General features: G+C 55.4%; 1 protein-coding gene across 2 annotated transcripts in view; it reads right to left on the minus strand.

Annotated features, from left to right (window-relative positions):
• Positions 1–315: 315 nt before the first annotated feature.
• Positions 316–17,094, minus strand: part of SNAP47 (synaptosome associated protein 47) — a 52,583-nt gene continuing 35,804 nt past the window's right edge. Inside the window, exons 4-6 of one of the 2 annotated variants that reach the window (XR_006597352.1) lie at positions 12,418–12,542; positions 8,352–9,133; positions 1,198–1,368 (exon numbers count right to left, since the gene is read on the minus strand). Coding sequence is in view for 1 of the 2 variants with exons in the window: in XM_003980626.5 (XP_003980675.1) it covers positions 1,222–1,368; positions 12,418–12,542 (272 nt within the window). In the remaining variant the exon portion in view is untranslated. Of the gene's footprint in view, positions 1,369–8,351; positions 9,134–12,417; positions 12,543–17,094 lie in introns of both variants that reach the window. The other variant, XM_003980626.5, reaches the window with a different exon arrangement.

Raw genomic sequence — 17,094 nt, forward strand, 5'->3', positions numbered from 1 at the left:
GGGAGAGAACAAAGCCTGCTGTCCTAGGTCCCCCACTTGTACTTCATTAGCAGCCCCAGAAAATTAGCACTATACCTGCACAGCCAGAGGACAGCCACAGGAGAGCCTATTCCAAAGCAGTCTGCAGGTGGCCCGGCCTGTGAGAGAAGGGCTCACCCACTTCCGCACTCTGCCCCCATCCTTTCCTGAGGGGCCCTCCCACTGGGATCCCAAGCAGAAAGCAGCATCAACATGTATCTTCAAAATACATTCTAAAACTACGGTATCTCTTCTATTTCTGGGCAGAAATGGGGCATCTAAAGAAAAAATCGACACTTTTTAAAATAGGTGCAATATGTATTTTTTTCACACTTGGCTAAAAACTGGGCAGGGGAAGAACATTTCAGGTGTTTATAGGATGACCTCCAGATGTACTAGACTTCGGGTAGAAAATCACAGCACAACCAGGAAGGAACTGGCCTGTCCCTAGAGAAGGACAGACTGAGGGCACTGGGGCCCACACACAGTGGCCCAGAGAAGGGGGGGTCTCGGGCCTGAATGTTGTCCTGCAGAAGGGGCTCTGCTCACATAGCACACAGAGTTAGGGGGGCAGAGTCAAAAATCAGCAGACTTCTTTACCAGAGACTTAAATTGCCCTTTTGCACCAAGCAAGGACAGAGAAACAATGAAGACTCCGCTAGCTGTGCTGCTGGCCATGCAAAGCAGCCTTGAGCACTGGGGTCAGCTTCCAGCTGCTGTCCAGGCTCCAAGGGGCTCAAGTATGAAAGGGGAGTGGCCTGCAAGGAGGGGGGAGTGGGTACGGGGGGAGCCCTGCAGGGAGGAGGAATGGGGAGGGAGGGCAGGGAGTGGGGTGGGGGGGGGAGCAGGGGGCAGTGGGGGGAGGAGAGGGGGGAGAAGGGGGAGAGTGGGGGGGAGGAGTGAGGGGAGTAAGGGTAGGGAGCAGGGAATCAGGGCCCAGGACAGGTGGGAGCAAGAGGAGCTGGGGCCACCATGGGGGTGCAGGCCTCCTGGAGCTTCTCCTCCCCCCTGGGGGCCATGGTCAGCATCACAGTACACAGGGAGCCAGGCCCCTACAGCCCAGGCAGGCCTGCACCTCCCAGGGCAAGGCCTCCAGGTACCGCCTAGCCCTGGACCCAACTTCCCGGGCTTTCTGGTCAAGGAAGCGTGCAGGTGTTGAGAACAAAGCACTCAGGGAAGTGACTGTCATGCTTTCTTGTCCCTCTAAGTCAGTTTCTTTGCCCTCCGATTGTGCTTGTCGATGGTTAGGGTGGTCCGGTCCACGGCAGCGGTGATGTCATCCAGGGCCTCGTCCTGCCTCTCCAGCTCTGCCTCGGTGTCCAGGGCAAGACCCTTGAGTTTCCTCAGGATCTGCAAGAGAGGCACATGTGGCAGGGGGGGATGCCTTTCTTCAAACTCTCAAAAACAGTGTATCTTCCCGTCACGTTTATAGTGCTTAGGAAATGTTGTGAGTCAGTAGGGGTGATGAACACTTTGCCCTCCAGTCCTGGGTCTGGGTCTCAGCTGGGCCACTCAGCAGCATTGACCCCCAGGGCGGGCAGCAGGCTGGAGTTGACAATGCAGCCTGGGGTCTGTACAGTCACTGTCTTCAGTACCTGTCTGCACCCAAGGACCGAACCCAGACTAGCTGGAAACACAGGATTTACAAAGAAAAGCCAAACCACTTTCTCCTTTGTGTTTGAAACATTTCACATACAAAGCACCCAAGGGAGGCGAGATCGTGGAGCACAATCCTGCGGGCTGAGAGGGGAGGAGGGACGCTGACAGGCTGGATGGTGGCCCCTCGCCCCATTTCTGTGGCTCAGTCACACGTCCAAAGTCTCACATGCTGTAAGAGCAGGCGTTTTACTGCAATTCTACTGAGACTACTTGCATTGTGAAAGGTACTTTAACTACGTGCGTGCTGAGCCTGGCTTTAAAACTTTAATATCCTCAAGCTGACAACAAAAAGGAATGATTTTAAGAGAAATCTTAATGACCAACTACCTACAATAAATGTTAATGCCAGTTTCAGGGAAAGTCGGGTCAGGACAAAGGGCCTGCAGAATGTGAATCGCCGAGGAGCACGGGGTGCCTGTCTGCCCTCTCCCAGCGGGTCCATGGCCCGCAGATGACTTCTAAGTCCTTGGTCATGCAGGGACGAATGTCAGCAGTGACTGGCCCAGGGGACACAGCGGGGACCCCACAGGGCGCCATACCACGCACTGATATCACCCCCACTGGCACCACCAGGTGACACCACAGCCTAGGACTGGCCACACCTCAGGGACAGCACACCAGTCCCCAGGTGATGTCTCGGGAGGCATCGCAAGAAGCCACCCTGCACTGCTGGCTGCCACACGAGGAAGAGAATGGAGGCAGGGAGGTGGCCGGGAGGATGAGCAGATCAGCTCCTTCCTCAGGAGCGGTGAGGCCGGAATGAGCTCACAAATGGGAGCAAGCTGTCAAAACTATAAAGCGCCATGTGAGGCGCGCCCGCCAAGTCCTGGAGGCTCAGCTGCAGGAGCACTGCGACAGCCTGCTTCGTGGAGGGGCCGGCGGTGAGGAGCACAGAGGTCGCTGTGACAGAGGCAGGCTGGGCCCCTCACCTCTCTGCGAGCCCAGCATCACCCCTGGGAGCCCCGTCCAGGCACGGAACAACAAAACCTGACCCGAGGTAGCAGGCTCAGACACCAGCCTTGCGCGCCCTCTGGGAGCCGCTGAGTCACTGGAAAAACTGGACGGAGCTCTGGAAAGTATACTGTGGGGTCAGTCGGCTCTGAGGGACGGGCTGGATGACCTAATACAGGAGGTCTTTTCCATCGCGTTCCTATGACCTCACATGGCTGAGGCCCAAACAGCACAATAAACAGTCACCGCTCAGCACCGTGTGAGGCAGGTCCCTCTCCCACCAACCACCCCTCCCAGCAGGCCTCCACCTTGAGTGCACCAACGCGGCGCTCCAGGAGGTATGCACACACCATGTCCCTGGCGGGCTGGCCTGTACTACCCATGTGCACCCTATTCCACACCCACGAGGGGACCCCCTGTGCTGGGCCATCTATGTCCCTGTCAACCCCACCAAGCATCTTCCAGGACCAGCAGGATCTGCACTGTGAGCAGGCACAGGTGCACCTGTGCTGATGGCATGGGCTTTTAGTAAGGCAGCTACTGGCCAGATCTCACTGGGCAAGCACACAGGACACAGAACTAGAAAAGGAAGTATGTTGTCCTGAACCCAAACCCAGCTGGTGCTGTCAGACAAGCACTGCTAGCAACGCTGTGGCGCTTGAGCATCTGGCCTCCTTCCACCCCGTGCCCACACGCTCGCACAGACGTGTGACTCTGGGGGCTGAAGCACACACCCACGACCTCATCCTGGTCAGCCCAGATCTGGGTAAGGACTGTGGGTCCCCTGCCATGCACCCCAACTGGTCTCTAAGAGCCTTCAAACTAGCTGTGTCTCAAACCAGGCCCAGGAGCTTGCCCAAGACCCTAAGCTCAGGGCCAGTCAGTGCAGCCCTGATGTGATGAGCCCACAGGGATCATGGTGTGATGACCTAGGTCATAGCACTCACACAGCCATGTGAGGGGGTTAGGACCCAGGCCTGCTCTCATAGCCCTGAGCAGCTATGGCAGATGTCCTGCCTATGGAGAGCCACAGCTGGGACTTGAAATTTTCTAACGTGCACATTTTCAACAGTAAAAACGGTAAGTATTATGACTGTCAACAATGCACCCTATTTTACCCCATCAAACCAAGATATTCTCACTTCAGCGTGAGGTCAACGCGAACAATGCTAACGAGACACATGCTTTCATCAATTGCCGAATGGTGTACTCCCAGCACACCTCAAGCTGGATAAGCCACACTTCCAGTGCTCGGTGGCCACATGTGGCCCATGGCCATTGTGCCAGGGAGCACAAGACCACCCCACCATGTGACAGCTCTCCCAACAGAGCCGTGCCCCTTCGTGGCCCAGCGCATGCCTCTTGCCAGGATCCAGGACCGGCTGACTCGCCCGCAAACGCGGAGCATTCTGTTGAGTGTACAGTCCAAACACGGCACGTTCCTGTTGACTTGCTGGACTCTGAAAATGTCTCTCTGAGTCGCCTTCTGTGCAGCCCGTGAGGAGACCCTGGCCGGCCCGCCAAAACTGTGCTTGAAATGAACTGATACTGCAGAAATACGAGTGCCCTTTACAGCCACCATGTCTGCCAGTAAAATTACTGAGGACACTGTCAGGCTAAGAGTGCGCATTGCATGCTGGTGTGGTGTTCTTTCCCTTTAAGAAAGGGGCTGGAGACACTAAGCGGCACCATGTGCATTCCACAGAACACAGGGTGGAAAGAATGGGGAGTAGCAAGTCTGGCCAAACCTGAACAGTTGTTACTGCTGTGGCCCAGGATGACAAGCTGTCTCGTCAGCAATGTCTCATGCTGCCAGTCTCTGAAGGATCAGCAGGCCGCTCAGAGGAGCCATCCCTGGGCACTGTCTCAACCCGGCTCCACGGCTCGTCCTCAGGTCCCTGCCCCAGTGACAAGCCATCTTCCTGGACACATGTGAACCTACACAAAAATGACCTGAGTAAAAGCGCACTGAGTTTTGGGAGGAAGCAACTTTCGTAAACTACAGAGAAACACACGGTGCACACAGCACAGGCGAGGCATAGACAGACACGAACAGGCACTGCCGGGAAAGCTCGGTCCCCTCCGGCAGGGCACTGGGCCCACTCAGCAGCTTCAACAACCAGGAGAGATGCCTGGATGGCTCGGGCCAGCAGCGGGTGGCACCACGTGGTCCCCAGGGCAGAGAAGTTACTGTGCTCTCTCTGTACTGGCCGTATGCCAGGATGGCTTGTACCTCCCGACACCACGGACCGCAAGATAGTGGCGCAGATGACACTCTCATTCTGTTTATAATAAATGATGGAAAAACAGCTCATCCAGCAAGGAAGGTCCACTTACAAACACGTGTGTTTCAATGTAAGCGCCTTACCACAAGCTGTCAAGGTGTGAGAATCAGAGGGAGGAGGCAGAGGCCCAGCTCCGCTGTGAGCCTCCAGGGCCCTGGTTGTCCAGCCTCCGGCTCCGACCACGTCACTGTGGCAGGGGAGGGACACAGAGCACAGAAGGATGGACCTTCACATGTGCACATCTGCAATGTGCTAACTCACCGTCTGAAGAAGAAAATGCCTTGTTCTGCCTCATGATAAAACCCCAGGATTCAGAGTACCACTACATCAATATTGAGCACCTAAAGTGAGTTTAGTATTAGTGAGACTGTCTGCCCTGATCTTGTTATTAAGCTGACTCACTGAAAAACTGTGAATTTTCTTGCAGTGAGAAATTAGTAACCATTTAAGAACAGAGCTGGGATAAATCAAGCTGTCTGCAAGTCCAAATAGTTCTTCCAGTTGGGGCCATTAATATGCTATAGAGAAGGTAAGGAGGGAAACACTGGCTTCCAGCACAGCCAAAGCTCTGGAGGCTGTAAAGAACATTCTAGGCTACGATCTGTCACATTCAGCACTCATAGACCACCCCCATGTCCCACCTCGTCCGTTCTGCTGCATTCCTCGAGGCCCTGAGGGCTGTCTGTGGACAGCAGCACAGGGTTCTCTTCTAGGGAGGCCCCTCCTCAAGACCGCCTCCCTGTGCAGTGGGTGGAGAAGTGGACTCACCAGGATCCTATCCCGACAGTGAGACATGGGCAGCTGCGTTCAGGGATCCCTCAGCCCTCAAAGTGGGCCGACCGGCCTGTCCAACTCAGGGTCCAGGCAGGGCAGGCACACGGAACGCCGCCCAGGACTAGGGGGGCCCCGGGCACCAGCTCACCATCAGGTCACCATGGGATCCAAGTAGGACTCACCCCAGAATGCAAGAAAATAGAGGTAAAGGCCTAAGACCTGCATCCCACACGGAGACATGTTCAAGACCTAACTAGGGAAGGGTGTCCGTGTTCCTAGGCTGCAAGATGGCGGTACGTCCCAAAGTGACCTATACATTCACCACAATCCGTGTCAAATTTCCAGAAGACTTTCTTCCTCCCCAGAAGGAGGAGGAATCTCCAATCCCTCCTCCAATCTGTCTGGAATTGCAACGAGCCCTTCAGGGCCAAAGCAACCCTGGAGAAGGAGACTGAGGCAGGAGGACTCACAGCTCCCCACACCAGCGTGGGAAGGAGTGTGTGGAAAATACTACAGGGGGAGTGACCCTGGGACCTGGGAGTGGCAGTGGGGCCCAGACATACAGACACAGTGAATGCACACACGTGAGCCATCCACACACCGTGTACTTGGCTGCAGAAAGGAAAGTGCAGGTGCTTCAAGACCATCAGCTGGAAAGCTCAGTGCGCAGCGAGGAAAGCCTAGCGTGGATGGACACACAGGTGACTGCACCTGAAGGAGGTTCCCAGAGCAGGTGACCTCAAGGAGCAGCACAGGAGGGCCACGGCCGGGAGCTGACACTGTACGGGACTTGGACACAACCGCACACTTACATGATGAGTGTTCACTACAACAGCACACACAGGGTAAAGTGCTGAGGCGCACCATCCTGAAATGTCTGCACTTTAAGGTGTGGGGTTCCCTTGGAGCTGAGGCAAGAGGAAAGCATACACTCCTGCCTGGCTCCCCCTGCTCCTGCCCTGCCCACCCCACCCCAGCCCCCGCTCCACCCTGCCCCCCCAGCTCCTACCCTCCCTCGTAATTGCTCCTGCCCTCCCAACCCCACCCCATGCTCCCCCCTGCTCCCCCCACCTCCTGTCCTCCCCACCCCACCCCACTCCACACTCCACCCTGCTCCCCGCCAGCTCCTGCCCCCCTCACTCCTGCTCCTGCCCTCAACCCAGGCTCTATAGCCCCTGCTCCTGTTCCCCAATACCTGCTCCTGACCCTACCCACTCCTGCCGTCCCCTGTCCTGCGCTCCGCCCCCTCACCTCTGCTCCTGCCCCTGAGCTCCTTCCTCAAGCTCCTCTCTCCCATGCTACTCCCCTTTCCCCCCACCCCCACAACCATGCTCCTCCCTCCCTGAGCTCCTGTCTCTAGCACTCCTCCCTCCACACAGCCCAGCAGCTGCTCTAGTTGGGGCTGGCACATTCTAGAATCTGTCTGCGGCACTGCCTCCCCATCCACGTCTCCGGGGCAGTGGAAGGGGCACAACGTGTTCCCAACCACCCAGACTGCAAGGGAGCTGCCCCTCCTCAAAGCCCAGCTGTGTCCTGGCGATGCCCTGGGGCCGATCACCACGGCCAGCGATTTCAGGGGGCAGCATAGGAGGGAGGGCATGAAGCCGCAGCAGGCGGGCCAGAGCCAGGACCCTAGTTCCTAGTGCAGGGCCCATCCCAGGACGCCTGTCTTCTCACTGAGATGTCAACGGTCAAGGATGTCAGAGGTTTCCAAGGCTCTTCTTATGGTTTCACACAAGTGACACAGGACATGATGTCAGGGCATTTTTAATAACTTACAAAGTAACAGATACTGAAAAGAGGGGCCTAACTCACCAGCAGTATCTGGACTGGCATCAAAACCATAAATACGAGTGGCATCGTAACCTCCCGTACCCCACAAAGCAGCACTGCTTTTCCCATAAGTGATGAAAATGACTTGGAAGGGTTCAGGGGAAGATACAGGACAGTAAGAGAACAGGCAGGGGGAAGGGTAGAAACCTGAAATGAGTTCAGCACCCACTGCTCAAACATCAGCAGTCACTCCAAACAGCTCAGGGCACTGAATCCAGCCTCTTGGCCAGCAAGGACACCAGCAGTTCCCGTCCCCGAGCAGAGCCCAGTCCAGCAAGGTGCCTGACTGCCTGCCTGCGCCAATGCCCCTCCATGATCTCACCGGGATCTCACATCCCGAGTCCTCACCCTGCACCCCCAGAAAGGGGACCGAGACTTCACAGCCTGGGTTCTCACCCCACACCCCCAGAAAGGGAACCGTGAGCTCACAGCCCAGGTCCTCACCCCTCACCCCCAGCATGGGGACTGTGACCTCACAGCCCGGGTTCTCATAACCCCACACTCCCAGTATGGGGACCATGACCTCATAGTGCGGGTCCTCACCCCACACCCTCAGAATGGGGACTGTGAGCTCACAGCCCAGGTCCTCACCTCGCACCCCCAGTACGGGGACCATGACCTCACAGCCCGGGTCCTCACCCTGCACCTCGAGAACGGGAACCGTGACCTCACAGCCCGGGTCCTCACCCCACACCCCTAGAACAGGGGCCGTGACCTCACAGTCTGGGTCCTCACCCCGCATCCCCAGTATGGGGACTGTGACCTCACAGCCCGGGTCCTCACCCCTCACCCCCAGTATGAGGACCGTGACCTCACAGCCCAGGTCCTCACCCTGTACCCCCAGAATGGGGACTGTGACCTCAGCCCGGGTCCTCACCCTGCACCCCCAGAATGGGGACCGAGACCTTACAGCCTGGGTCCTCACCCTGCACCCTCAGAATGGGGACCGTGACCTCACAGCCCGGGTCCTCACCCTGCACCCCTAGAATGGGGACCATGAGCTCACAGCCCGGGTCCTCACCCTGTACCCCCAGAAAGGGGACCGTGTGCTCACAGCCCGGGTCCTCATCACCCCACACTCCCAGTACAGGGACTGTGACCTCACAGCCTGGGTCCTCACCCCCACCCCCAGAATGGGGACCGTGAGCTCACAGCCCAGGTCCTCACCCTGCACCCCCTGTTATAGGAAGGGCAGGAGCATCTGGTGAACCCTCCTTTGCCACGTCTGTGGCTACACGTCAGGCTGCGGTCCCTGTACCATGGTCAGCAGGGAAAGCTAGATCAGGAGCAGACAGGGCAGTGGGGGTTAAGACATGATGGAGAAAACTCCCAGCGAGGGGAGAACTGCATCCAGCAGGCAGCGGACACTGCTGTCCTGACAAACAGGCCGCAGTCCCAAGGCAGGAAAGGCCAGCGCATCAGACGCGAGACATGGTTCACGGCGCTCTGCCAAACCCGTCCAGGGAATCCGGTGCCTCTTCCAGTCCCCGTGGACAGTGGCCGCCGCGGTGAGAGCTGGCCCGCTGCGCTGAGCACGCTGGCCCCGGGGAAACCACAGCCGGTCGTCTCTGTCAGCATCCGAACTGCTTTCCACGTAACAACTGTAACAGCATCTGCCACAGAAACCACAGCTGAACGGGAGGGGGGTTGGGGGGGGGGTGGGTCTTGCATTTCTGTTTTCCCCAGAAATTTACCTCATTCCTACTTTCGCTTGAGCTTCAACTACAGCTAAGAATTCTTGTCTAAATATGAAACATGTGTTTCACCTCTAGAGGACGAGGTCCTGTGGAGCTGGGCCCTCCCTGCAGGGGGGGAGGCAGCTGGCTGGTGCAGAGCCCTGCTCTCCTGCAGTGCTCCCCAGCCCCACTACCCAGGGGTCATTGCTTCCCCGCCCTGCAACTGGCGTCCTGACTCACGGCTTGGTCACCTGTGGACAACGGTCAGGACTAACCCCAGGGACGCAGTGTCTCATGGGGAAGGAGGGCACGGGAGCCCATCCTACTCACATCCTGACCTCTACCACCTAGGGAATAGACTGCTGGTTTGAAATTGGAAGGGGCCTTTCAAACCACATGGACGCCACCAGAACCAACAGATGAAATCCCTACACTTCCTATCAAAAAGTCACGTTCCTGCCTCGGCCTCAACACAACACGGTGGGATGCCTTCATAGGAGGGTGGGAGAGGGTCCCCGATCCCCCCAGCCTGAGGCCTGTGTACTCTCATCCTCTCTCAGGAGAACGGGGACTTGTCTGTTATAGGATAAGGGTTTCTCAAGGCCTGAAGCTGTGTTCTGCAGTCAATACGTGGGTCACAAGGAGTAGTCAGTAACCTGCAGAATTTGTGGTTGCAGCTAGAAAGCAGCGTTCCTATGTGTCATTACTGAAAGTGACTAAGTTAGACCAGGGGAAAGAGTGACAGCTCATGCATATTTAAAATATCCCACAGCAAAGATGAATGCCTTTTTTCCAAGGAGGAAATGGCCCAGCTTAAAGGAGACCGTGCCTCTGCAGATGCATCAATAGGACTTCTTTAAAAACAGGTTTAAAAGACGAACGGTCTTCCTGTGTGCCCTGGTGGAAGAGTGAGGTGCCACTGACGGAATAGCCTCTCCAAAGCAGAGCCTGAGTCTGACAAAGTGTCTAGCTATGAACCAGGGAATCCAAGTTTTCTCTACAAATATACCATGAAGCGAACGGGAAGGGCAGAGAGAAGCTGTACACATGCAGGCGCTTTGCTGAGTGTCCCGCGTGGGGCCGCGTGCGGGTCCTGAGCGGCACAAACACACACACACCTCCCTGAACACGAGGACTGATGTCTGGTGAACCCAGGTGAGCGTGGCAGGGTGTGGGGGTTTCTACCAGTTCTTACGTTCTACAGACGTGCACTGACACGTCTACGATGCGCACATACACGATGTCTAGGCATTTGCTTCAAAATTACTTAAAAAGGAAAAAGTTAAATCACTATTGTCCAGCAATAACATAGGAAGACAAATTAAAATATTTCCATCTAATATTGTTTAAAGTTCTACTTCTGGACAAAAAGAGGCAAGAATCCAGTGTCAAGCCCTTGAGAGAAATGTGGGTGAGTATGCTCAGTTGTACACACCCCTGTGGGGCACCTGCACACACACATACACACACACACACAGACATACAGACATGCACACAGCACATGCACACACAGCACACACACAGATACATGCACAGCAGATGTACACATACACAGCACATGAACACACAACACACACACAGACATATACATGCGCACAGCACATGCACACACATGCAGACATACACAGACACATACACAGCAAATGTACACACACCACACGCAAAGCACATGCATCCAGACATACACAGATACACAGAGTACATGCACACATACACAGACATACACACACACAGCACATGCACACACAGCACACACATGGACATATACACATGGCACAGCACATGCACACATATGCAGACATACACAGACACATGCACAGCACATGCACACACACCACACGCACAGCACATGCACACAGACATACACACATGCAGAGTACATGCACACATACATGGACACACAGACATACACACACACAGCAAACAAATGGACACACACAGCACATGTACACATAGCACACACACAGACGCATGCACAGTACATGCACATACAGAACACACACGGACATACACAGACACACAGCACACGAACACACAGACACACGCAGAGTACATGCACACACATGCAGACATACACATACACATGCACAGCACATGCACACACAGCACACATACAGATATACACATAGGCACAGCACATGCACACACACCACATGCACAGCACATGCACACAGACATACACAGACACACACAGAGTACATGCACACACACAGCCCACACACATACAGACACATGCACACATAACCACACACACAGACGCATGCACAGCACATGCACACACAGAACACATGCAGACATACACAGACACCCACACAGCATACACACAGACACATGCACAGCACATGAACACACAGAACACACACAGACATACACATACACACGTGTAGCACACACACACATACACACACAAAGCACATGCACACACAGACACACATGGACATAGACACATACACAGCACTCTCACACAGAGCACACACACGGACATACAGACACATGCACAACACATGCACACACACGCACAGCACACGCACACACACACATACACAGACATATGCACAGCACATGCACACACAGCCTATACACAGACACATGCACACACACCATACACACAGATGCATGGATAGCACATGCACACACACGTGGACATACATAGATACACACAGCACACACACACAGACATATGCACAGCACATGCACACATACAGCCCACACATGGACACAGACACATGCACACACATGTGGACATACACATACACACACAGCACATGCACACACAGACACACATGGACCTACAGACACACAGCACATTCACACAGAGTACACACATGGACAGACACACACACAGCATATGCACACACAGCCCACACACGGACATACACAGACACATGCATACACACCAAACACGCAGTACAGGCACACACAGACACACGCAAAGCACATGCACATATACAGACACACGCAGAGCACACACACACAGTGCACACAAACACAGTACACATGTATGCACATATCTGCATATGTACAACAGGCAGGAGCGGCCACAGGCAGACCGTGTGTGTACAGGCCCACTGGCGTGTCTGCATGTCACCAAGTGCAAGGACCCAGAACAAGCACCGCTCTTTCTCTGCTCTCTGCATCTGCAGAGAGCAAGATGCACGGTGGCCCATGTACACCAGCAGGGAGATGTGTGCAGGCGCCACGGCACCGGGAGCGCACATTACCTGTCTCAGTTCCTGGGCGTCCCCCTCGGAAATGAACGGCTGGGTCGTCTGCAGCTGGAGTGGTTGGCCGTCCTGGCTGCCTGGGCAGGGCTCATGGTGCACGGCCCGGTCCATCAGCCCAGACGCTGGAAAGGAAAGTCAAACAGCCGTGACATCTTCCTGGAGGTGCGAATGACCCAAGAACATTCAGAACTTTACACGGACTGATGTTGAGGGCTCGAGGGCCGTCAGGGCTCTCTCACACACGCACTGGTCCACAGCCTCTGTGCCTGCTGGGGAGGTGGGTGTGGCAGGGCCCTGTCCCTGAGCTCTGCTATGCTGGGCTGGGTGGGGGCTGCCCGAGCCTCACTCCCACCCCAGGTCCACGCTGCTCCCTTAGCCTTGCTCTGACTGGAGAGTCAAGGTCTGGTTCTGTGGCTAACATCTGAAGAAAGGCCCACGAGTGGTCGTTATCCTTCTCTGGGGGAAAAGACCATACGTTTGGAGTATCAGATGTACCATGTGCTGACCCCTGGTGAAACGCCCAGGAAATCCCCTGCTGGAAACTGCAGCACCGAGTCTTACCCCACACAATGCTGTGGTTCTCCAGAGCACAGGAAATGGCCAGCAGCTTGGGCCAAGCAAAGCTGAGTGTGCAGCCGCGCCGAGCTGGGGGTGAGTCAGAGCGCTACATGTGGCCCGGCACTGCTCAGGGGTGTCTCCCGTCCCCCCAACACCTGTGCCCGGTGAACTCCTGAGGAGCGGAAGGGCAGACAGGCCCTCCTGTGGGGTGCAACCAACCTCCATCTGCAGCCCTGGGGCATCGGTTAGGGTCTGTGGTCTGCCCTTCTCCATCATGCAAAGCATCCAGGTACGTGGCATAGCCACATTTATATTAGGGAGCTGCAGAGCAGAAAGTGCACAGGACGAGAGTCAGCTGTTTGGATGCCAGCATCTCTGGCTTCTGTGGGACAGGAGGCGCAGAAGGGCCACCCCAGAGGTGGTGAGCAGTCAGCATAGCAGCCGGATGAACGCACAGTCAGGAAAGGAAGAAGGATGCTGGTCTGGGGCGAGCTCCACACATACACAGACTCCCCTGCTACTTGAGTTTCTCCACATAACTCTTACACAGTCATCCTCCCTGAGGAGCAAAGGAAGCACGGCCTCGTCCAGGACAAGTGCAGGCTGGGTGAGGACAAGACACAGGTTTCTCAGGGTCCTGCAGAGGAAAGGGGCCCAGGCCACACAGAGAGCACTCAGGAATGCATGGGCAGAGCGGGGGCTGCGTGGAGGCAAGACCCTGGGTCTTGGCTGGCCTCTGCTGGAGGAGGCCCTGTGCAGGTGTGTGCATACCGTGTGTGTGTCCCATGAGTAGTGGGTCCATGGAGAACACCACACCCTCATCCAGGGGGTCCAAATGTCCTCCCAGACAAAACCATGCACACACATCAGGTTTTCTACTCCATTCTTTAAAAAAAAAAAAAGAAAAAAAAAAGCCGGGGCACCTGGGTGGCTCAGTCAGTTGAACATCCAACTCTTGATTTCAGTTCAAGTCATGATCTTGTGGTTTGTGAGTTTGAGCACCATGTCAGGCTCTGCGCTGACAGTGTAGAGCCTACCTGGTATTCTCTCTCTCTCTCTCTCTCTCTCTCTCTCTCTCTCTCTCAAAAGAAATAAACATTTTTAATAAAATAAATGCTGACTGCAACCAATGAAATTGCTTTCACAACCTGTGTTCTAAAATCTCCAAAGCCCCATCCTCCTCCAACTTCCTCAGGGCTTTTAATTAGCAAGGAACTTTCCATAGGCCGCAATTCAGTGCTGTTTGGCCTTAACGTGATCAAAGATGTCACCACCTACAATGTTACATAACGAAAAGCACTTTTCTGAAGTGGGCCACAGAAAAGCAGCATCGGAGCCCGGCTGGAAGAATGGAGGCCAAAACAGAAAACCTGGTCTACAGCTGTTATTGGACTAAAAGAAAGCCAGCTGACACACGTGATGTCACAGAGTTATCAGTGAGAACACAGTGAGTGCAGTTCTATGGCAAATTTCTTCCTCGGTGTCCACTCCCCGGTCCCCTGGGGCTCCCGTCCCACATCACACCGACGTGTCCCCCCCCCCGGCCACACCAGCAGCAACCACCTTTCCTCGTCACCTGTGCCAGCATCACTCCACCTGCACACCGGCAGTCCCATGCCGCCCCTGCACTCTCCAGCTGGGCCTCTCCAGCCGGCGTGTCCAAGACTGCAGCCCACGGGGCCCAACACTGTGTGCCTCCACCGCTGCTCACACACCTGCAGCTGTATTCTAGAGGGCTTGCTGACCTCTTCTGAATGTGTAACAAAAGGGGTTTTTACTTAACCAGAAAGCCGAAACAGAAATTTTCTTCCTGGAATATACTAAGTCAGGGCTATTTTTCATGAAGAGCTATGGGGTCAGCAGATCCACACAGAGCTTAGCACCCCCGTGCTCTGTACTGAGACCTGAGTCACTGACTCAGTGACTTCAATGCTCTGAAATATCTCCGAAGAAAAATCAATTTCAGTACAAAATAGTTTCTGTCTCTGAAGTCATTAATTATCTCAGTTAAACAGAATCAGCACAAATCGTTCAAGGTACAAGGGAATGTACGGATGATTTCACTTTCTAGGAACGACGACTGGGCTGGGAGGGGCAACTGTGGACGCACACCTGGCCTCACTGTGTGCCCAGAGCAAGGCCCAGCAGCTGCACCTGGGAGCAGAGCAGAGCCTCCAGAGGTCATTCTCCTTGTCCCTGGGACCCCAACACCTCAACGATGGCTGAGGGATGGGCCCAGAGAACATCAGAGGATGCTCCCACCCCTGCTTATGCAGGAAGCACAGGACAGAGAGTGGAAACGAGGGAAACAGCAGTCTCCACTAACTACACCCACAACACCGTACTCTGCAAACGTGAAAAACTATAGAGCACACAGCTCGGACCCATGGGTCCTTGGAGGGGATCAAGTGGGTCAGAGCCACACAGCTTCCAGGGGGTCCACTGGGATCAGGGAGTACCTGTGTCCTAGTGACCACACAGGGAGGGTATATGTGGTAGCATGGTTCCTGTGGCCTAGAGACCACACAGGTGAGGGTCTGTCTGTGGTCACTGTGGTCCTGCGCCCTGGGATCAGGATTCTACCACCTGGAGCCAGAGTCTTAAATGAGTGATCCTGCACAGGGACATTACTGTCACACAGATGTGTGTACTGTTAGACACCCGGGCCCGTCCTGGGTGCTGGAGATGCGGTCATTAAGGTCTGGTCCGGAGCACATGTCCCAGTGTGGAAGCAGGACAGCCAAGGGGGCACTGAGGGCAGGCGCTGGGTAAGATCTCCATTTGGTGAGTGAGCAGGTGACCAGGGCCTCTTAAATAGGCAGTCAGAGAAGGTGACCAGTTGGCAAAGATGAAAGTAAGTACCCAAAACTCTGTAAAACACTATGCATGGGCCTTGCTCTTAAGTCCTCCTGAAACCTGTCAGCCCAAGATCATGAGACAACATAAGACAACGTGCCAACCTCCACACAGACACATCCCATGGGACACCACACGCGGTTGGGGACAGCAGGTGTGAGGGAATGTGGACAAAACGCGGACTTGGGAGAGCGACAGTGTGTGAGCATCGCTTCGTCAGGCGAATCGGTGTCTGAGACACGGGGACTCTGTACCCTCCTCGCAGCTTGTCCCCAAGCTGGAAGCTAGGCAAACACAGCAGTTTTTCCACTGCTTTCCCCCAAGGTGGATGCTGCCCACCTGTGTCGTCCGGGCTCCCGAAGCCCCTGGAGACACCTTGGGCCAGCCGGGCCGCTGGCTGGGCCGCCTACACTGCACAGGATTGCAGAGATCTCCGGGAAGTTCCTCTGGGTCCCGTGACTACACTGCCACCTTCTGGCCACAGGCTCTATCACAACAGCAGCTGGAGATATCCAGCCATGGTCTCCACCTCAGGTGCTGCAGCCAACAGCAGAGACACACAGCAAGTCAGACACCACTCTGCTCACAACCGGGGCCTGTAGCTCCTTCCTCAGCTCCCTCCTCACCACCTGCAGAAGCTCACAGGCAGGCAGGGTGGCCTCCCCAAGGGAGGACTCCATGTCTTGATCTGCACAGGCTGATGTTAGCCCTAAGGTGAAAACTCATGTGTCATCCTGATATGGCTCCACTCACTCCACGAACACAGGCCCCATCACTCAATCCAACCCGAATCTGGACCTTGCTTGGGAGGTGTGTGCGGACATGGCTGACGGTAGGTGACTGTGGCTTCCCTGAGGAGGAAGACGTCTGGCCCGTGGTCAGCAGCCCTGGCTGGTGCCCTTCCTGATCCAAACCCTGGCCGCAGGGCTCTGGCCCCTGAGCCATGTCCTGTCTCTGAAGACGCCAGCTCTAACAGAAAGCCCATGAACCACGAATGTGGTGGAGCCCCACGAGGACAAGGGCTGTGGGTGCCCAGCACCATGTCCTTGGTCTCCCCTCACTGCCCAGGCCCCTTGGGTCAGGGTCTTATGCTGGCTCGTACTGCTCACCCTCCTTGGCCCTGTCATGGGCTTCTAAGTCTGGCCTTGAGAGAGGGGCCAAAGAAAAATCTGGGAGCGCCAAGAAAATACATTTTTTAAAAATGTTTTATTGTTATTTGAGAGAGAAAGAGTGCACACATGCGAGAAAGGGAGGAGCAGA

The sequence above is a fragment of the Felis catus genome, chromosome A1 (assembly GCF_018350175.1).
Source record: "Felis catus isolate Fca126 chromosome A1, F.catus_Fca126_mat1.0, whole genome shotgun sequence".
In the NCBI taxonomy this organism is placed as follows: domain Eukaryota; kingdom Metazoa; phylum Chordata; class Mammalia; order Carnivora; family Felidae; genus Felis; species Felis catus.